This window comes from Salminus brasiliensis, chromosome 24, assembly GCF_030463535.1.
Source record: "Salminus brasiliensis chromosome 24, fSalBra1.hap2, whole genome shotgun sequence".
Lineage (NCBI taxonomy): Eukaryota > Metazoa > Chordata > Actinopteri > Characiformes > Bryconidae > Salminus > Salminus brasiliensis.
In genome coordinates this window covers 15,622,676-15,645,711 of record NC_132901.1, presented here as the reverse complement: position 1 = coordinate 15,645,711, position 23,036 = coordinate 15,622,676, and the positions used below count along the sequence as shown (strand labels likewise).

Here is a 23,036-nt window from a genome sequence, read left to right as displayed (position 1 = left end):
CAGAATGAAGTTCTAATAACTTTAGTTTCCAGAATGAAGTTCTAATAACTTTAGTTTCCAGAATGAAGTTCTAATAACTTTAGTTTCCAGAATGAAGTTCTAATAACTTTAGTTTCCAGAATGAAGTTCTAATAACTTTCGTTTCCAGAATGAAGTTCTAATAACTTTCGTATCCAAAATGAAGTTCTAATAACATTAGCATCCAGAATGAAGTTCTATTAACTTTAATATCCAGAATGAAGTTCTAATAACATTAGTATCCAGAATTAAGTTCTAATAACATTAATATTCAGAATAAAGTTCTAATAACATTAATATCCAAAATGAAGTTCTATTAACTTTAATATCCAGAATGAAGTTCTAATAACATTAGTATCCAGAATTAAGTTCTAATAACATTAATATCCAGAATTAAGTTCTAATAGCATTAATATCCAGAATAAAGTTCTAATAACATTGATATGCAGAATGAAAATCTAATAACTTTAGTTTCCAGAATGAAGTTCTAATAACATTAATATCCAGAATGAAGTTCTAATAACATTAGTATCCAGAATTAAGTTCTAATAACTTTAATATCCAGAATTAAGTTCTAATAGCATTAATATCCAGAATGAAGTTATAATAACATTGATATGCAGAATGAAAATCTAATAACTTTAGTTTCCAGAATGAAGTTCTAATAACATTAATATCCAGAATGAAGTTCTAATAACATTAGTTTCCAGAATGAAGTTCTAATAACATTAGTTTCTAGAATAAAGTTTTAATAACATTAATAACCAGAATGAAGTTCTAATAACATTAATATCCAAAATTAAGTTCTAATAACATTAATATCCAGAATGAAGTTCTAATAACATTAGTATCCAGAATGAAGTTCTAATAACATTGATATGCAGAATGAAAATCTAATAACTTTAGTTTCCAGAATGAAGTTCTAATAACATTAGTTTCTAGAATAAAGTTTTAATAACATTAATATCCAGAATGAAGTTCCAATAACATTAATATCCAGAATGAAGTTCTAATAACTTTAGTTTCCAGAATGAAGTTCTAATAACATTAATATCCAGAATGAAGTTCTAATAACATTGATATGCAGAATGAAGTTCTAATAACTTTAGTTTCCAGAATGAAGTTCTAATAACATTAGTTTCTAGAATAAAGTTCTAATAACATTAATATCCAAAATGAAGTTCTAATAACATTAATATCCAAAATGAAGTTCTAATAACATTAGTATCCAGAATCAGAATCAGAATCGGACTTTATTGGCCAAGTATGCTTACACATACAAGGAATTTGTTTTTGGTTACAGTAGCTCACAGTGCACGATAACTGACATTACAGAAGTAACAAACACACCCAACCTTCACACAAACACACACACACACACAGTGACATACACGCACAGACACACCTGTAAACTTAACATGTGCAGAGTTGTATATTTAAAGTAAAGTGCTAAGTACAGCAGTAAAGAACAGTGCAGACTGGATTAAATAGATATAAATATGGAGAACAGAGGAGTCACTGGTTGAGACAGCAGTACAGATTGTTCTGAGACACTATCAGAGGTGCAGTACAGAGAAAGGAGAGTGAGAGAACATCTGGATAGGATGTATGTATGTAGTAGACTGTATTCAGAAAGTAGTGTTGTAACGTTCAGCTGTTCATGAGTGTAATGGAATTAAGTTCTAATAACATTAATATCCAGAATGAAGTTCTAATAACATTAATATCCAGAATGAAGTTCTAATAACATTAATATGCAGAATAAAGTTCTAATAACTTTAATATGCAGAATGAAGTTCTAATAACTTTAGTTTCCAGAATGAAGTTCTAGTAACATTAGTATCCAGAATCAAGCACTACTAACTTTAGTATTCAGAATGAAGTTCTAATAACATTAGTATCCAGATTCAAGCACTAATAACTTTAGTTTCCAGAATCAGGTTCTATTAAAACCAAGAATAAATGTTTGTGATGTCAGCAATATTGACAGTAAATGACGTCATGTTGTAAAACAGGATTCTGCATACCAACCCCCCCCCCCCCCCCCCCCCCCCCGCCCTTCCGCTTTAGCCTTCACCAAAATAGAACTGACGTCAGTGATAGGAGTCGCTGTGGCTGGGGAAAGCAGCAACTCTACCATCTAGCACTAGCCCAGCCAAGTCCCTAACAGCAGCCATGAATATTTCAAATGGCACAGCTCGCTACAGGGCTAGTGGACACCATCCAAAAAGCACTCTGAGCTCTGTGTGTTTAGCTGCTAGTAACAGAAATAGCAAAGGAATGGTCCAAAAAGAGCTGGCTGCAAAAAGCCTCTTATCACCCCACCCAGAAAGAACCTTAAAAATGCTATTGCTACAGGCCTGACGGTGCAGGTCCTAATATTCAACTACACTGACATCTAAACTTATTCATCTTGAAATCACCTAACCCAGACAAAAAAGGCTCAAATAAATCACCAAATCAACCTAAAACACAAACATAAATCAACAAGCAACCCTAAAAATGCAAAGAAAATTGGTAAATCAACATAAATCATAAAAGAAAATCACTAATTTAACCTAAAACACTAAGATAAATAATAAAATTAACCTAAAATGCAAAGAAAAGTCAATAAATCAACATAAATCATAAAAGAAAATCACTAATTAAAACTTAAACACAAACACTCATCATAATCAACCTGAAAAAGCAATAGTAAACCACCAAACAAATCTAAAACACAGCTAAATCACTAAATCAATTTAAAATGCAAATAAAATCATTAAATCAACCTAAAACGTTAAGATAAAATCCCCAATTCAACAATTAACATCAAAAGCAAACAATAAACCTCAAAAGCAAATAATTGACCTCAAAGACAAATGTCACTAAACTAACCAAAAACACAAAAGTAAATCACTAAATTAATCTAGAACACAAAGACAAAACACTCAATCAACTTAAAATACAAATATAAATCCTTAAATGAACTTAAAATGTAAAGACAAATCAACTCAATCCACCTAAAACTAAAGAAAATCAGTAAACAAACTACACTAACAATCAATAAATCAATGTAAATGAATCACTAATCAAGTCAAGCCAAACCTAAACCACACAGATGCATGACTGAAGCAACCTAAACACCAAGAAAAGTCCACCATTCTCACTGTATTTGAATAGTACACCTAGTCATCTTACACATTATCTACAGATGCTCAAATGAACAAACTAAGTGAAACTCCAACTAAGTGTTGAATCTTACCAGTGTTAGGTTTAGAATTAGGACTATGATCGGTATTAGGTTTAGGACCAGGGTAAGAGTTCAAATTATTGGGTTAAGATTAAGGGTAGGGTGAGGTTTAGAGTTATGAAAGAATAAGATGAATGTAATAGATATTGAAACAAATTTAAGTTAAACTTAAGTTAAATATCTAGATTTAAAGTGTCTTATCCAAATAAAGTGTTACAGAAACAATTACCTTGTGATTTTACTCATTGGTAATTTTTTCGGATGACCCTACCTTTTATGGTTACAAGAAAAAGTGAATGACCTGGGCTCCTGCATTGATTACTACTAAAATGTGGTCTGATCATTATCTAAGTCACAATTATAGACAAACACAATCTAACTACATTAATAACACACAATGGGTTGTACTGTTGAGTAAACAGCTACAGTGCAGGCTAGAAAATGTAAGTGAATCCTGTTAATGAATTAGGCAAAAACCTAAACACCAAGAAAAATCACTATTTTAATAAAAGTAAGAACATTTATATAACATTCCAGCATGCTTTTATCACAGGAATTAGGAAGGGTTAAAATATTTGTTTCTAGTGGACACTCTATCTGAAGTGTGACAGTAAAATACTGCAGCGCTGTATTATATGTGTGTGTGTGCTTGTCTAAGCACTTATATACATAATATCAGTAAAAGATGGCTAGTAAGCAGGAGGCAGATGCTTATCCACAGCTTTTAAGCCACTGTCTTTAGCATCATGCTTAGGTAAGACTGCTGTGAGGCCCAATCTATCAACACGAGTGACACGTACATCGACACTGTGTGTGTGTGTGTGTGTGTGTGTGTGTGTGTGTGTGTGTGTGTGTGTGTGTTTTGTTTGGTCTAACCGTAGTGCGGTACTATCTCCAGAGATATCTGCCAGCAGAGAAAGGGAAAACAGGCAGCTGTACATCAATTCATTTGTTTTTCACACCTTCTTTTTCTCCAGAAGCTGCATTTCTGTAGGTTAACAGTCTCTGGTGTGTGTGTGTGTGTGTGTGTGTGTGTGTGTGTGTGTGTATGTGTGTATGTCCGTGTACCCATGTGTAGCATTATGGAGATTGACGAGTGTGTCAGGAATAGGCGGCGACTATGTTCTACCTCCTCTATTATCATTATGACACATTGCAGTATTGCCACAATGTACATTACACACACACACACACACACACACACACACACACACACACATATATATATATATATTGGTTTGTACTTGATTATGATTATGAAAACCTCTACCTTGTGTCTTCTCACTGGCCACTTTATTAGAAACCCCTACCTCATGCCTCCTGTCACTGAACACTTTATTAGAAACCCCTACCTCGGGCTTCCACTCACTGGCCACTTTATTAGAAACCCCTACCTTGTGTCTCCACTCAATGGCCACTTTATTAGAAACCCCTACCTTGTGCCTCCACTCACTGGCCAATTTATTAGAAACCCCTGTCTTGTGCTTCCACTCACTGGCCAATTTATTAGAAACCCCTGTCTTGTGCTTCCACTCACTGATCATTTTATTGGATTTCCCTCACTTAAACATTGCAAGAAAAAAGTAAGTTTACCCTTTGGAATGATCTGGACTCCTGCACTGATTACTAATAAAAATGTGGTTGGATCGTTAGTCGTTAAGTCACAGTTATAGACAAACACAATCTAACTACATTAATAACACATAAAGAGTTGTATGGTTGAGTAAACAGCTACAGTGCAGGCTAGAAAAAGTAAGTGATCGTGTTAATGAATTCTCCAGGAGTTACTGGCAAACAGTATTGTGCTTCACCCATTACCTAGAGACACACAAAGCCTGGTTACCAGTGTAAACCATGATGTAAACAACTTTTAGAAGATCTTGAAGATGTTATACAGACACATGAAGTTGTAAAAGCTACAAAAGCATTGCTTTTACCTGTATGTACAACAATCTACGTCTAAAAATTGAGAAAATTCAGGACCGCTGCTATTCTTCCTAGGAGTGGGTGTCCTGTTAAGATGACTCCAACAGAACACAACAGACAATCCTAAAAGAGTTGAGAAGGAACTTGAGAAGGGCAACAGCTAAAGATCTATGGAAGACTCACATGTCCACTATAAGGAAAAATTGTGTTCATGGAGGAACACCGTGAAGGAAATCGAAAAAAAATAGGTCCGTCTCAAATTTGTCTGAGGCCACCTGAATGTTCCAAAGTGCTTTGGCTAAAATGTTCGATGAACGGATAAGATAAAAGTCGAACTTTTCAGCACACATACACAACACTATGGGTCCTATCTTACACCCTGCACAATGCATGCTCTGATGCTCATTGCTATCTTACACCCCACCAACAGTCTATTTTCACGCCTCCCGCCTTCGTTGTTTGAATAGCAATAGTGCTTGTGAATATATCTACGCTGATGGGTGTGGTGGTCCTGTAATGATGTGTGTTCAGGTGAATTTCTGGCATATCTCCATCTTAGCAACGTAAAACACAGGTGCACCACTGACTGAAAACAACCTAGGCAGACGTCAACAGTCAGACTTTCATTACTATCTTGGCAGTGAATTGTCAACACAGGCGTGTGCCCAGCGCGTGTACATCCCCGGCTTTGCGCCACTTAAATAACAACCCTCCAAAGTCAGACCGCACCTGACTCTTGAAGTGAATGGCAAGTGACACGCTGATTGGTTTATTGTACGTTACGCCCAAAACACACCCATGATTAATTAAGAGACTTAGTACATGCCTTTTGCGAGTTTTGAGACACGCAAGGCATACATTTCCCGTTGTTACGACAGCAAAGACACACTGACATCAAGCTAAATCAAGCTGCACTGTGCGCGGTTCACTCTGATTTGCCCTCAAACCATCTCAGAAATATTGATGAACTAAAGCACATTTGCTGGGAGATGGGAATGGTCTAAAATTCCACCCCGTTTTTCAGCTAGAGACGACTCCTGCTGAATTCAGGGGTTCACTTACTTTTTCTAGCCTACACTGAGGGATGTTCACTGCATTGAATAAAACTGATGAACTGCGCAACTGTTGTGTTATTAGTTTAGTTAGACTGTAAAACTATGACTTAGATAATGATCAGATCTTAGATCATTTTATTAGTCATCAATACAGAAACAGATAATTCCATATATTAATTTATTTACATAACATTTACAAGAGAGCAGCAATTGGCTTCGAGCGGGATTGCTGGCGGTAGATTAATGCTCAGTCATGACTAGGAGCAGCAGCAGTGTTTTCAGCCTAAAGTACATAATGAAGGTGAGTGACATAACAGCAGCAGGTTAGGAAATGTAGCCCTGGCCAGAGGCCCTCCACCATGTCCTTAGTTTTACTGACATTAAGCTGCGGTGAAGGATTCCATTTACACCAAGTCCTTCAACAGCTTCTTGTATTTGTCCAGCTTTGCACAGTAGAGAGGAAGTCAATATGGCTACACCAGAGACAGCCAGTAATTAGCTTTATGTTAGCATGGTGAATTCTGGCCTTTTATAGCTGCTCTTCAGATTAACTGCAGACTTCTGCAGCTCGTAACATGACACAGACTTCACATATCCCATTTATTTGGATGGGAGATATAATGACAAGTGGTATACTGTATGTGAACTGTCAAGGGTACTGTAGGTTTGCTTACTTGGCATACTTTACATTATGATAGCACTCATCATATTTCATCATCCAAAGAGCTCTGTGCAGGCATACAGATCTGGGTGTCTTTGATGAGGGCTAAACTGTGATGGCTAGATGACTGGATCAGAGCATCTCTGAAGAAGCAGGTCTTTTTGCGTGTGCAGTGGTGCGCAGTGGTCAGCACCTACCAAAAAAGTGGTCCAAGGAAGGACAACCAGTGAACCGGTGGCATAGTCATGGGCGCCCAGGGCTCACTGATTTAAGTAGGGAGCAAAGGCAAGCCCATCTGGACATGACATCAAGGATCTGCTGCTAACGTTGTGGTGCCAGATGCTCCAGGACAGACCCACACAATAGTAGGTAGGTGGTTCTAATGTTACGGTGGATCTGTGTATAGTGAATGTGTGGTCAAGCTGGGTGCAGTGCTAATGTACAGCAGTGGAAGTGTGGGGATTTGAAGCCGCGACACTGTTTGTCCTTGCTATTTATTTATTTGATTACGTATTAATTCATCAATTTATTTACGTTGTGAACTGCTGATGCGTGTGTGATAAATGTGGGTGTTTAAATCGGACACCCCAAAAACCCCCACACACACACTCTGGGGAAAGGACTGTCTCCACTGCAGATTAATATCACTGGCCAAACGCTTCCCTAGCCCAGCATGACGGATGAGGTGTCCGGATAAAAAATGAACTTTATTCCCACCTCAGAGACGATGATTCATTTTAATGTTCCCTCTAACAGACACACACACACACGCACACACTCACATTCATATAGTACATTCATATTCACATACACACCATAACACGATCCTGAAGTAATAATCATATTCACTACCCTCATCCACAAGACTAAACAGCGTTAATGTTAAGCAAAAAATGTAATGCTTTTAAATGCTGCTCCCTCAAAAGGCTCTTTAAGGCAGTATTAGAGGGAGAATGCAAAAAAGAGAGAGCTAGGGAGATTTCCCCTGAGGCTATTTTACCCCCTCAGCCCTGGAGGTTGTGGCTGGTTTGATGGCTGTGGTGGGGTTTTACCCCAGAGACCCTTTAGAAATGTCAACAGAGAAGCAGTTTTAAAGATGCTCCGCCCCCTGAATTACCCACACTGAAAATCAGACGCATCTATGATACACTTCGGCTCTTTTGGCCTGTCAGCCCTTTTTCTGGACATTCCTAAAGGTTGTTTTATAAGGAATACGATTCATTTGGACAAATAAATAAATACAAGGTGAAAATGAGACAGTATATGCACTCTAGGTCTGGGTGATATGGTAAAAATGCTATATCACAATATTCACAATGCACAATATTTATTGCAATATTTTAGCATGCATACAAAACTGATCAGTAGTGCTGCTACCAAAATACTCTCCCATACTAAGAATTGTTTTTTCTTCTCCATCCAATTAAACAGCACTAATTACACTCCCTGTAATAAAAGATACCCTTGGTCAGTGTTCTATAAGCACATTGTGTATTATGCTAACAAAACTTATCAATATTCAATGAAATATCATCATATTACCCACCCCTAATGTCCTCTCAAATTTTTTTTTTAATGTTACCAATCACTGTGGACTTTATTATGTATAACAGCCTTCAAGCCATCTAAGCTGTGTGCAAAAGCACTGATAGTGCAGTTGCTCAAAATCTAAATACACAAATAACCTGCTTGGTTTGTAAGGAACGATGCATGTGTTTGGTCAGTCTGCTTCTGGCCATAAGATGGACACATTTATGGTAGTTCTGTTACACTCTGACATCGCACATGTCTACTGCACTTAGCTCTCTTGGCCAGTGCCATGCACCAAGCGAGTCTGAAACCACATGTCAATCATGAAATCGTGAATTTCATCAATTTCATTTTTTATGCAAAACCATCTGTTCTCAAAAATGGTTTGCAAAGCAGGCCTCATGAATTTAAGATTTCTGTGTATGTAGTATGACAGAGCAATGTGTAGTTAAATGAGTGACAGTTTAAAGTCTGTCTATTTATATCAAGTCACTCAAAGAGGCCATTTTCACTCTGCTCTAATCAAACTGCACTTGTATACATAAATGAAGTGATCTAAATAAGCTGGAGAAAGAAGAGAGCAGCGACTGCAATTTTGCATTTGCTCAATTCAGATAAAACAGTGTAGGTCTACCGTTGTCACATATGGAGAGTGGAAAGTTGCCATGGCTGACGGGTCAGTGCTACATTGCTGTTGCTCAGAATATGCATGAAGTTGAAGCCACTATTTTCTCAATGCTGCAAGTCTCATGTCACCCCGGGGCAGCGGTGGCTCAGTGGTTAGAGCTCCGGGCTTTTGATGAGAGAGTTGTGGGTTCCATACCCGGGCTGAGCAAGCTGGCTGCTCACTGTCCACTGTGTGTGTTTCACTGGTGTGAATGTGTGTGTTCACAAATGGTGTATATGGTTGGCTTGTTGTCTTGTCTTGTCATCAGCATCACTGCCACATATTTTACTTTTGTGGCCCTGGCTTAAAGTCAATGGAGGCTAAATCTCAGCTAACAGTGGACACTTGGACATTTAAACCATATCACTACTTATTTTCTCTTGCTTCTGAAAGTAATACATTATAGTTCTCCCCCTACTCTTGCAAATTATCATCAAGAAAGTGAACAGAGATTCTGGACTGCAGCTAAAGAAACAATTGAAGATGAGTTTACAGCATATTAGTCAGTCTGGGTTAGTTCATAAATTTAATCAGCTGCTTTTTTTGCTTTTAGGGCATTCTGTAACACACTGTTGTCTATAAACATTGACTAAAAAAAGTAGGGAGCAGAGCTAAACTGTAGCAGCTTCCCTGCTAAAAAATCCAGCCCAAGGCCAGTTTTTACTGGTAGCTTGTCCTTGGAGGTTGAACAGCTGGCCATCCAGGTGAAAACATACCTTATGTTGGTAGGCCAGCCAATTAAACTGGTTATATAGTTTGGTCAAGCTGCTCATACTAGTAGACCAGCATAGTCAGGCTGCTCATGCTGGTCTACCAGCCTAAACTGACCTTCATCAACAGGGTTTGGCTCACATTGGCTCGAATTGGCTACTTGCTCTTTATGACGGTTTACCAGTAGGGTTCTCCCTACTCTTACTTTAAATTACTGACAGGAAAGTGAACAGAGATTCTGGACTGCAGCTAAAGACAGCTGAAGATGAAGCTGTACCAATTAGTTAGTCTGGGTTAGATTCCAAATGCCATCAGTCGCCCTCCACTCCACCCCACCCCCAAAATCCAACCCATTTATCTAGTTTTCATGCTGGAGATACAAGGCTCATGTAGCTAACAAGTAATGGAGGCTTATAACCCACCATTTAGCATGGTGCTAACCGCAGGCTTAAATCCTGAAAGTAAAGTCTTTTCAGTAATCTCAAATAGACTTGCTTATGAGGTTTCTGACTATATCTGACACACAGTTGTTTAGTCCATAGACATGGACTAAAGTATAGAGTGTAGCTAAAAACTGTAGCAGCTTCCCTGATAAAAGCTACAGACCGGTTTTTGCTGGTAGCTGGTTTCAGATCAGGTCTAAGCTGGTCAGATAGTCAAGGTGGTTGAAAAGCTGGTCATTCAGGTGAAAACATACCCTATGCTGGTAAGCCAGCTGGTTAACTGGTCTTAGCTTTCAGTTGTCAAGCTGGTCATACTGGAAGACCAGTGTTTTTCAGCAGGGTATTCTTGCTCTTCCTACCTCTATTACCTATTATCCTACTAATCTCGGCTAGTAAACTTGTGCACAGTGGACATGCAGTGGTAGGGCAGTGGTGGTTCGCTACCCGGGCTCAGCAAGCTGCCACTGTTTGGCCCTTGAGCAAGGCCCTTTACCTTCTCTGCTCCCCGGGCGCTGGAGTTGGCTGCCCACTCTGGGTGTGTGTGTACTCACTGCCCCTAGTTCACTAGTGTGTGTCTGTGTGTTCACTACCACAGATGGGTTAAATGCGGAGGACACATTTCGCTGGGCAGTGTACACTATACAGTGACAAATATGTGCACCTTTACATGGACCATTATATTCTGAATAGCTACCTGTTTTGCCATGTATTTTCTGCACTTTCACTCACCAACGTTTATTTAGGAAGCTAAATACTTCAGTTTTCTGCTCCTAACTATGACAATGAGTTTTTCAGAGTATGTAGATGTAGTCAGAGCTGGATGGGAAAATGTATCACACATTTAGAATATACTTTAAAATATATACAACAGCTTTATTTGACACATGATATATTCATTAAGGGGGGTTTCACTTCAGTCTGGTTTCTGTCACTCCTACCCCCAGGCATCACAGAAAACAGAACTGATCCTGTCCTCTCAAAGTAAAACGTCCTTCAATGAAGGAACTGGAATCTCCGGAAAAGCAGGCAGCAGTCAGTCTTGTGAGACTAACAGTGGTGATCGTTTGCCCTTTCAAGAGCACCGCTGGATAAAGAGAGGGGCCTGCATGGTTTATCTGATGAGTATCAAAAAGGAATGACACCAATAAGTTATTAGAAAAAGACATGCAGAGTCTTATTGTAGAAAAACCTACTGATATTAATGTAGTGTGTGTGTGTGTGTGAGAGAGAGAGAGTGTGTGTGTGTCTATATATATATATATATATATATATATATATATATATATATATATAGAATGCAAGAACCATGTGTTATGAAGCCTGTGTGTGTATGGGTGTGTGTGTGTGCACAAGAGAGCAAGAGCAATAGGGTAATGAGACTGAATAGCAGCGCCATTGAGTGACATCCCATAATTAGCTGCCATCAACTTGAGGACAAAGTGTCGCCAAGGTTACAGAAGAATGAGGAAAGAGATTAAGAAGTTTTTCACACTTTCAGACAGATTTAAACTGAGGCCAACCTCATCAGCCATAAAGCTTCGCAGTCCTCTGTGTGTGTGTGTGTGTAAAGCAATCAAGTTAGATGAGTGTTATAAGGCGCAGAGTGACTACATAGTACAGCAGAACTCAGCTGTTTTCATTCTGAAAAACGTTCAGCCACACTACAGCTAAACACAGCGGCAGCATCTAAATCTAGCCTGGAATGAATTTGTCTGTGCTTTTTCACAGGAAACACCCTCAAAACCCAGCACACAGAATCCCCAAGGACTAGCAAATAAAACCTCCAAAGCCTTCTCCAAAACCCAACAAACAGAACCCTGAAAGACTACTCCGAAACCCAGCAAACAAAACCTCCAGACTCCTCTAAACTGTGCGAAAGTGACAGTAACTTCCCTTAAATCCAGCAAAAACCCAAAGGACTTTTAAATTCCACACAAAAGAGGCTAGCAAACAGAACCCTAAACCGCTCACCCCAAAATCTCCAAAGCCCTCCCCTAATCCCAGCATCGTGAAGCCTGATTTTTTCTTTTGTGCACTTTCACTGAAACCAAAGTGTGATCAGAGTTGACATGTCAACTTGTTGACGTTACTGCTCAGCAATGGCACTTCAGGCTAGATGAGGACGAGTCGCTAATCGTGATTATGACAGTAACAACACAGTTTCTTCATTCCTTCATTCACTTCCTTCACTTCCTTCATTCCTTCCTTTATTCCTTCCTTCACGTCCTTCCTTCCTTTCCTTCTTTCCATCCCTCCTGACTTCCCTTCCTTCCTTCCTTGATTTCTTTCTTCCTTTTTTCCTTTCTTCATTTCCTTCCTTCCTTCCTTCCTTCACTTCCTTCATTTATTCCATCCTTTCTTTCTTCCTTCTTTCCTTCCTTCCTTTCCTTCTTTCCATCCCTCATGACTTCCCTTCCTTCCTTCCTTGATTTCTTTCTTCCTTTTTACCTTTCTTCATTTCCTTGTCTCCTTCCCTTCCTTCCTTCATTCCTTCCTTCCCTTCCTTCCTTCCTTCATTTCTTCCTTCCTTCATTTCTTCCTTCCTTCACTTCCTTCCTTCATTTCTTCCTTCCTTCATTTCTTCCTTCCTTCACTTCCTTCCTTCATTTCTTCCTTCCTTCCTTCACTTCCTTCCTTCTTTAATTTCTCCCTTTCTTCCTTCCTTTCCTTCTTTCCATCCCTCCTGACTTTCCTTCCTTCACTTCCTTTCTTCATCTCTTTCTTACCTTCCTTCCTTTCTTCCTTCTTGACTTTCACCCTCTGTCTCTCTTCTTTTCCATCTTTATTTCCTTCCTTCTGTACTTTCTTTCTTACTTGAAAAGTGTGTTGATGCAACAGGTAAGGGACCTGGTGGGTTACTGCAGAAAGCAGCAGTGTAATGTATGGATCCAGTTTTCTTGAGAGGAGAAAGTTAGGACACCCCCCACATTTGTTATTGCTTAAAACACCTACAATTAGAATAAGGGGCAGCACATCAGCGGCAGATGATTAGAGCTGAGCGGGATTACCATGGTCAGATCCAAAGAGCTCTCTGTGAGGCCTTCAGAAAGAAGGTTGTAGAAGCATATGAGTCTGGGAAAGGGGTTTAATAAGCCATTAATCAGCCATTCTACTGTCCGCAAACTTAATTTACATGTAAAACTACTGACAACATGGCCAGGTCAGGCCGTCCTAGCAAGTTCTGCCCAAGAACGGATTGCAAGATATGTAAAGAGTCTCAAACAATCCTAAAATATCATCACAGGACCTATGGGTAGCTCTCACCACAGCTGATGTGTTGAAGTACTGCATCCACCATCAGAAAGAGTAGCAAGTTTGATTTTCATGATAGGAAACCCCGTCACAACAAACAAACAAACAAGACAAAAAAGCATCAGGGTAAGACTCAATATTCTTCTGTCCAAAGCACAGTGTTCAAGTGTTCCTGGTCTTTGTTCAGAGGTTCTTTAACACCTTTAGTTTTGCTGTAATGCATTTTACCACAGTTTCTCCCTCTTGCACAACTACTCTCCGATGGTAGAGGCTGTAATTCGGCATGATGACATTTTTAGGATTGTTGGAGACTTCTTTACACTTGCTGTAAGAACACAAGTTACACAGCTGTTGGGCTGAACCTGCCAGGGCGGCCTGACCTGTCCATGCAGTTGCTTCACTTGTAAATTATTTAGCGGACAGTGAAATGGCTGATTTCTCATTGTTCTGAGTTCTTTTGAAATCCTCTCCCAGGCTCATCTGCATCTACAACCTGAAGGCCTCGATCTGATCATGGTGATACCGCTCACTTCAATAATCAAGAGCAAACTAACTGTGTAACTAAGTGTCTGAGCTTTAAATAAGACAGGCTCCTCATCATCATCTCTAATGATGTTCTAATCATCTGCGCATCATGTGCTGCACCCAATTCTAATTTTAGACATTTGAAGTAGTAATGAATGCAGAGCTGTCCTAACTTTCTCCTCACACGAATACAGTATTTTAATAATTACATTTTACAAATTATTTTTAAATATTTTCAGTTTTATTAGTTTAGTTGTATCACCCTCATCTCTCAATAGTTAAAATGAAGTTTTAATGTTAAAAAGTGATGGGGAGCCCAAATTTTATATGACTGTAATAAATAAATAAATAATTGCACACATACAGAACCCTACTCTTTTTGTTTTGTATTTTCTATAGAAAAGATATACATTCGCGACATTTAGCTGACACTCTTATCCAGAGTGACTTACAAGCTTACTCGTATTACAAAGACAGTAGGCCAACCTACCGTTAGGAGTTATGCCCAATGACTCTTATTGGTGTAGCACAGACCGGGAATCAAACCCCAGTCTCCAACATGGTGTGGTAGCTCACTGGCAGGTAGTGGTGTTATCTGTTGTGCCACACCAACCACATATATAACCACAAATATGTGCTTGAGCTGTCAAAGATAATTCAGTAACTACTCTTTAATGCATCTCTTCCTAAATCAGCAAGTTAAAGGAGCTAAAGCAAGACAAGAGAACACATAAACAAAGGATTAACAAAGGATTAAAGAACACTTACCCCAACATGACCTCTAATCCTGCACTGTTCTTCTGAGTGACCTGACTGAAGGGACAGAGAGTATACATGTACCTGAGAGAGAGAGAGCGAGAGAGAGAGAGAGAGAGAGAGAGAGAGAGAGAGAGAGAGAGAGATACATTGATACAAGATACAATATTTTAACCCAAAGTAATAAATAAACAAGCAAAGCCGCACCACATAATAAACAGGAAATTGTGATTAGGAACAGTGATTAGCATTGCTAAACATTAAAAAATAAAACATCTGGCTTCATCAGATTAATGTTCTACGGAGAAACAGTCAGCTTTCGTTCTGTGACATTTGAAGTACATTTTGAACAGCCCCACAAAAAAGGGAAACACTGTGGATAAGGAGAGAGAAAAGGAGGGATGAACAGGGTTAAGAGAGAAACACAGAACACAGTTTAAGGGAGGATAGCAAGATGAAAGCAAGAACATTAACATCAGAGGAAGAGGGAATGAGAGAGAGGCTAAGTGTGTGTGTGTGTAGGGAAGGAAGGAAGGAAGCCACTGGAAGATGGACAGAGGCCTAGGATATCTGTAGTTAGTTGTTTGCAACCTACTTAAAATCTTCACACACACACACACACACACACACTCAGAAGACTTCCCTCAGGCACATTTACCACATGTTGTCTAACACATATACACACTTTGCGCACCGCTTACATACACACACATTCGTCTGTTTGACATTTAAAGTAAGCAGAGAGCGCAGAGCCTCAAACATGTTCTTATTTGAAAGCACTGGCAGAAGTAACTGGTAAAAACACTCCCCCTAAACACTAACCAAATACACAAGACTCCCCCCAAACCTAGCAAACAGAATCCCCAAAGACTCTTTCAAAACACGAAAAAATCCTCCCCAAATCCTAGCAAACGAAACCTTGTAAGACTTCCCCAAAACCTGAAAGGCAAAAGTCCAAAAGACTCTCAACAACCTAGCAAACAAAACCTTAAATGACTCTCAAAAACTAGCAAACTAAATATTGAAAAACTATCAAAAACCTAGCAAACACAACCTTGAATGACTCCCCCAAAGCTTAGCAAACAAAACCATGAAAGACTTTGCCAAATTCTAGCAAACACAGCCACGAAAGACTGCCAAAACCTAGCAAACAAATCCTTGAATGACTCCCCCAAAACCTAGCAAACAAAACCATGAAAGACTCCCCAAAACCTAGCAAACAAATCCTTGAATGACTCCCCCAAAACCTAGCAAACAAAACCATGAAAGACTCCCCAAAAACTAGCAAACAAATCCTTAAATGACTCCCCCAAAACCTAGCAAACAAAACTATGAAAGACTCCCCAAAACCTAGCAAACAAATCCTTGAATGACTCCCCCAAAACCTAGCAAACAAAACCATGAAAGACTCCCCAAAACCTAGCAAACAAATCCTTAAATGACTTCCCCAAAACCTAGCAAACAAAACTATGAACGACTCCCCAAAACCTAGCAAACAAATCCTTGAATGACTCCCCCAAAACCTAGCAAACAAAACCATGAAAGACTCCCCAAAACCTAGCAAACAAATCCTTAAATGACTCCCCCAAAACCTAGCAAACAAAACTATGAACGACTTTGCCAAATTCTAGCAAACAAATCCTTGAAAGAATCCCCAAAACCCAGCAAACAATACTCTGAGACTTCTCTAAACTGAGCAACAAGACTCTTGCAGCCGTGAAACACTAAAAAATCCTAGCAAACAAATTCTTGAATGACTTCCCAAAATCCAGCAAACAAAACCATGAAACACTCACAAAAACCTAGCAAACAAAACCACGAAAGACTCCCCAAAACATAGCAAACAAGACTCATAAAAAGACCCATAAAAGACTCTGCCAAAATCTAACAAATCCTTGAAAGTATCCCCAAAACCCAACAAACAAAACCCCAAGACTTCTCTAAACTGAGCAACAAAAAATGTATTATTTCGGCCACAATTCTGACAACAATTTCTAAACCAGGACATTTACTGCTGGTAGACCCATATGACCTGCAAATTCAGCTACCTCCTTCACACTATTGCGTTCGGCACGTCCAAATGCAGTCACTGCTTTTAGCCAATCGTTAACATCTGCTTTGTGACCCATTTATGAACCAGACGCTCACAGCACCATCATCCTCACTCAACACCATCTGCATAGGACCAGTCACTTTATTAGAAACATATATACTAATACTGGACATTCCTTAAATTTGGAAACATTGCTTTGAGATTCTAGTCCATGTTGAGACACACATGCATCACATGATCCCTGTAGATTTTTCAGGCGCACTTTCATGCTACCACATCCTTAAGATATTCTACTGGATTTAGATCCGGGGACTGGGAATACCCCTGAAAAACACCATTTCGAGACGACTTCTGCTTTGTGACGTTGTGATGCTGGAGGTATCTAGAAGATGGCCAAATACTCAAATTCAAGCGATGACTGACTGGTATTAACAGTCTCAAAGTGTGCCAAGAAAATATTCCCTACACCATTACACCACCTCCCCCTGCCTGTACTGTCGACACAAGGCAGGTTGGTCCATGGATCCATGCTGTTCTGACTTTACCTTCTGTCTGCTTCAGCAGAAACTGAGACTCATCAGATCAGGCTACTGTCCAGACTGTCCAGTTTTGGTGATTCTGTGCCAGTTGCAACCTTAGCTTCACGCTCTTGGCTGACAGACATAGAACCTGGCGCGTTCTCCTGCTGCTGTAGCTCATCCGTCTCAGGGCTGGACGCGTTGTACATTCTGAGATTCTTTTCTGCTGACCAGCAGCTGTTCCTGTAGCCTTTCTGTCAGCTCCAACCAGCCTGCCCATTCTCCACTGACCTCTCTCATCAACGAGGCATTTCCATCTGCAGAACTGCCGCTCACTGGATGTTCTGTCCTTTATTGCACCATTGTGAGTAACCTCTGGAGACGGTCGTGCTGGAAATCCAAGGAGATCAGCAGTTCTAGAAATACTCAAATCAGCCCATCTGACAACAACAATCATGCCACGCTCAACATCACTAAGATCACATTTCCCCCATTCTGATGGCTGAAGCTGCTGACCTGTCGCTGCTTGGTTTTATGCATTGCACTGCTTGCTCCCTCTCGTATTTGAAAAACAAAGGATGATAGAGTCTGTCCCTTTTCAGACCAGTGAAAGACAAACCTGTTTTCTTCATACTGCTCATCAATAATGTGTGTGTGTGTCTTAGATGCTTTATTAAGAGTGTGGCAGGTGCTTGAACAACAAAACACTCTATGACCACAAGAACAGATGGTAACCCATCAGTGTTGCATGTGTGTGTGTGTGTATGAATGAATCACACTACTTTACTGGGACCTGGAGACCTCACTGTGAGTAAAGCAGCTTATTTTTAGTGTTTGATACTTTCATCAAAATGCCTGTGTGTGTGTTAGTGTATGACACTGAATTACAATAATAAAAAGCCATGTGTGTGTGTGTGTGTGTGTGCTTATAAAGGAGATTTAAAAATGTGTTTGTGTGTGTGTAAAGCATACTGTTATAGTAAAAAAAAGAAAAGAAAAGTCTATCTGTGTATTTGTATAGTTGGAATTTCTTCCAGAAGAGGAAGAAGAAGGCCTCTAGTTCGGAGATGTCATGGTCTATTCAAAAAGCCTATTCAAACAATATTTAGGTCAGGTGAGAGTGAGGGCCATTCCAAACGCTGCAGTTTGCATCTCCTTGTAATCCATGGTGGATTTTCAGGTATGCTCTGGATCATCATTCTGTTGTAGAAGCCATCCTACTTTTCAGCTTCAGCTTTCATCCGGGATTTGTGGTATTTTGTATTATGTGGAATCCGTTCTTCCCTTCACTTGGCAACATCACAGCATGATAGATCCACCCCCATGCTTCACAACTGGCAAGTTATTCCTTTCATGAAATTCCGGCATTTGTTCCCCTCCCAACTGTAAATGTGCTGACTGAAGCCAAACAGCTCGATTTGGATTTCATCAGTCCACAACACTCGTTTTTAAAACTCATCTGGTTTGATTAGAGGTTCTGTGGCTTCAGCTCTACTCCAAATGGTAAAATGTCCTTCTTGCTTCCATGTGTATAGAGTAGAACTGTGCACCACCGTCCGTATTCAGCTAAACTGTCATGCAGGCTCTTACTGCATCATACAGAGGTTTTGGTTTGCTATTATTACCAGCATCTCTCTCTGAGAGTCTTCCAGATCTTGACCTCCACAGTTCTCCTGAACGACAATTTCTTAACATTCCGGTGATAGAAACCACAAGCTGAAAATGCTTGGGTAACTTCTTATTGACTTTCCTTGACTTCAAATTGCTATCATATACTTTTATTTTAAGATCTTTAGGCAGTTGAGGAAATGGCGGTCATGTTTGAGTGTAAGTACAAGGTTTGAGGAGTTTTTAAAACATGGAGGCTCGATTCAGCTGAGTTGGAGACAGTCCTGTTTGCTAATCAAGGTCTGTAACCTTATCACAGAAATACAAATAAATAAATAAATAAAATAATGTAAGCTACATTTATTTACTTTTTAAATGAATTTAATTATTACAAAATACAAAGTACTTTGCGATTTGCTCATGTCTGATTAGCTACAAAGGCTGTGTTTACTTCTTGTAAGGTAGCAATGAGCGCAGGGTGTAAGATAGGGCCCATAGTGTCAGAATGTCACAATTTGCTCATGTTTGATTCGCTACAAAGGCTCTGTTTACTTCTTTTCAATAAAGAAAAAAAACAAAAACAAACAAACAAACAAAAACAAGAACAAAATATGTATGAGTACGCCAAGGGTGCCATCACTTTTGCATGCAATTTTACAAGACAGTATTACTATTATTATAATATAGATAAGGGCCATATTATCACATATACTTTTATTTAATTTATTTTATTTATTTATTTAATGTCCTTTTGTGTGTGTGTGTGTGTGTGTGTGTGTGTGTGTGTGTTTTCAAGTGCATGACCTGCTGTGCTATCTTCTCTCTGCTACGGGTGGAGAAGGAGGCTTCTGAAAAGGTCAAATGAACAGACAAACGAATGAACGGACGAGAGGATCCAGATTCTCTCCTGCCCTCAGGCAGAGGAGAAAAATGACAGAGGAGGAAAGAGCAAAGGGATAAGAACGGAGAGTGAGAAAGGAGGGAAAACAGCAGAAGGAGAGAGATGATGGGAACAGAAGGAACAGACAATATTAGAAAGACTAAAGCTGGTGTGTGTGTGTGTGTGTAGACGGGAGGTGGGAGAATGTGCATTAACACACTAACATACATCAGTTTACTTGCAAAGCATTTTGACATGAACTGTATGTCCATAAGTATCCAGACAGTCAGTGTTTCTGTTCGATTTAGTAGAACTGAGTCACCACTCAGTGTGTCTTTGATATTGTAATGATGGGAAAAGAACGTCTTGCGTGATTCGATATACGCAAAAGGCACTAGGCCTTATAATTAATCATTGGTGTGTTTTGGGCGTAACATGCAATAAACCAATCAGTGTGGTGTTAGTGTTAAGAACCAGGTGTGGTCTGACTTTGGCGGATTGCTATTGCAATGGTGCAAAGCAGGGGATGTCCGCACATTGGGCACGTGCCTGTGTTGACAATTCAACGAACGTCTAACTGTTAATGTCTGCCTATGTTGCTTTCAGTCAGTGGTGTACCTGGTTTTCCATTGCCAAGACAGCAACAGGCCAGAAATGTGCCTAAACACACCTCATTTCGAGACCACCATGCCCACCGGCGTAGATAAATTCGTAAGCACCGTTGCTATTTAAACAACGCAGGCAGAAGGCGTGAAAACATTGTTGGCAGGGTGTAAGATAGCAATGAGCACAGATAGGGCCCATAGTGTCAGAATGTCACAATGAATGGACCAATAGAAATGCTCCAAAATGCCTTGAATCAGATCTGTTTACACTGACTTCCACTGAAAGTTAAGAAGGTTGTTTCCTTTTACTGTAAAGTTGCTATTTAGGAAATACAATATTTTGCAATGAAGGAACTTCTTGATGGCAATGGTCAAAAGCCGATCTGCACCTAGAGCCCTTCGAGCTTCAAGTACGGCTCGGCTCGACCCGCCATCCCTCAAAATCCACGGAAGACAAGAGTCTAGGCTTTTTTCTGTCCTGTACCAAAGTGGTAGAACGAGCTTCCCTTGGGAGTTGCTCGCTGTCTTCAAACGCAGACTGAAGACCCACCTCTTCAGAGAATACTTGGACGAATAGCAGAATACTATGGTCACCTTATTGTCTTGTGTTTAGCAATATCTAAGCTTAGAGGATCTTTGAATTATTAGTCTATTCAAACTAGCTGAGGTTTTTCTTGGGTAAATAGCAAAGCATAAGCAAAGCAGTCGCTCTGGATAAGAGCGTCTGCTAAATGCCTTAAATGTAAATGTAAATGTAAGGAAAAGTCTGATATGGTTTAAATCACTGTTCTCTGTATATTGGTGAGTATAACTGTTGGGCAGGGGAAGAGGTAAATACACAGTAAGTGTGTAAAAGTGGGAGTTTAATCACAAACACTTCTGCAGTTCCATAGAAACTACAGACAGAACCTGTATCAACTGAGACAGTGTTAATCCTGCAGTATTGGCTTCAGAAACAATAGAAACAGACTGTATGTGTGTGTGTGTGTGTGTGTGTGTGTGTGTGTGTGTGTGTGTGTGTTTGGTACAAACTGGAAGGCAGGAAAGGAACAATTAGTCCGCTCTCTGTGGGTTGTTGTTTGTGTGAAAAGGTGACTCATGCACAGACAGACAGACATGTCTCCAGTTACTCTTAATCTGAGCTGCAACAACTAACTGACATTATCAATCAGTGGCAGTGAATCTTGGTATCGATTTAGAAGGTTTGATGTTGTTTGTGCGTCTTGTTTACATCATGTGACTGAAAGAAGAAAAATACAGACGGTAGAGACGATAGCTAAAAATAGCTAAAATAAAATAGCTTTACAGCAGAAACACCAGGAAATCTCTTTCCTCCTTCCATTTATTTGACTTGAAAAGCTTCTAAGTTGCCTTCTCTGTAGGTTTTGTCCAGGTTGTTGTCCAGCTGTACTATGAAGCATCCTTCTACCATTACTGCAGCATTTAACTGAATCAGAGCAGGAAGTACAGCTCTAAACACTTCAGAATACATCCTGCTACTCCTACCAGCAGTCATATCATCAATAAACTCCAAGTGTTCCAAGTCCACTGGTAGCCATGTAGCCCATGCCATAACAGTGCCTCCACCCTGTTTAACAGAAGATGTGCTATGCTCTGATTCATTAACCCTTTATTTATTTTTCTCCTCACTCAAGTTAATCATGGTTTCTTCTGTCCAAGGAACCTTGGCCCAGAGCTGGGCAGCCTTAAAGTTAGGTTTAGGGTTAGATTAGGTTTAGTTTAGGTGTAAATCAAGGTGCATGTTAAGGTTAGATTAAGGTGTAGGTTTAGATTAATATTTCGGTGTAGATTGTAGATGCTAGATTAAGGTTAGACTTGTAGATTATGGTGTAGGTTAAGTAGTAGGTTAAGGTTAGGTCTAGGTGTAGATCAAGGTGCATGTTAAGATATAGATTAAGGTGTAGATTTAGGTGTAGGTTAAGATGTAGATTATGGTTAGACTTAGATGTATCTTATGGTGTAGGTTAAGATGTAGATTAAGGTTGAGTTTAGATGTAGATTATGGTGTAGGTTAAGGTTATGTTCAAATGTAGATTAAGGTGTAGATTTAGGAGTAGGTTAAGATGTAGATTATGGTTAGACTTATCTGATCGTATCCTATGGTGTAGGTTAAGTAGTAGGTTAAGGTTAGGTTTAGGTGTAGTCTGGGTGTTAATTGGCAGTTGTGAGTCGACTCTAAGAGGAGTCACCTGTAGTCTTCACTGCTGAAGGTCGCGTTTCCTCTCAATGCAGAAGCGAGTCGTTTTCCAAAATGATTAAAAAAAAATGGCCATCTTGGACATTGTCTCTAGGAGATCAGGCTGCCTTCAGCATAAACAGCCCTACCTGCATTAGCTAGAAATATGTTTTCAGATGTGAAATACAGTAAAGTAACATTTAATGATGAAACCAGGCTTGTTTTGTAAGGGGTCGACTTACGACTGACATCTTTCTTTCTTACTTTGTTCCACATTGAATTATTTCTAACTCACAGTTTACTGAAACAAGTGGAGCAACAGTGCGGAAAGAGCAGTTTGTAAACTTTCAATCCATATAGGGCCAAATATTTCATAATGATCTGAATTTGAGGAAAAGT

At 39.5% G+C, this 23,036-nt stretch overlaps 1 protein-coding gene across 4 annotated transcripts in view; it reads right to left on the bottom strand.

Moving 5' to 3' along the window:
• Window positions 1–23,036, bottom strand: part of LOC140547057 (glucosidase 2 subunit beta-like) — a 325,295-nt gene that overhangs the window by 151,074 nt on the left and 151,185 nt on the right. For 2 of the 4 annotated variants that reach the window (XM_072670576.1, XM_072670575.1), the window contains exon 12: window positions 14,789–14,860. In XM_072670576.1, the coding sequence (XP_072526677.1) occupies window positions 14,789–14,860 (72 nt within the window). Of the gene's footprint in view, window positions 1–14,787; window positions 14,861–23,036 lie in introns of those variants that run through there. The other 2 variants (XR_011978387.1, XR_011978386.1) reach the window with 1 other exon arrangement.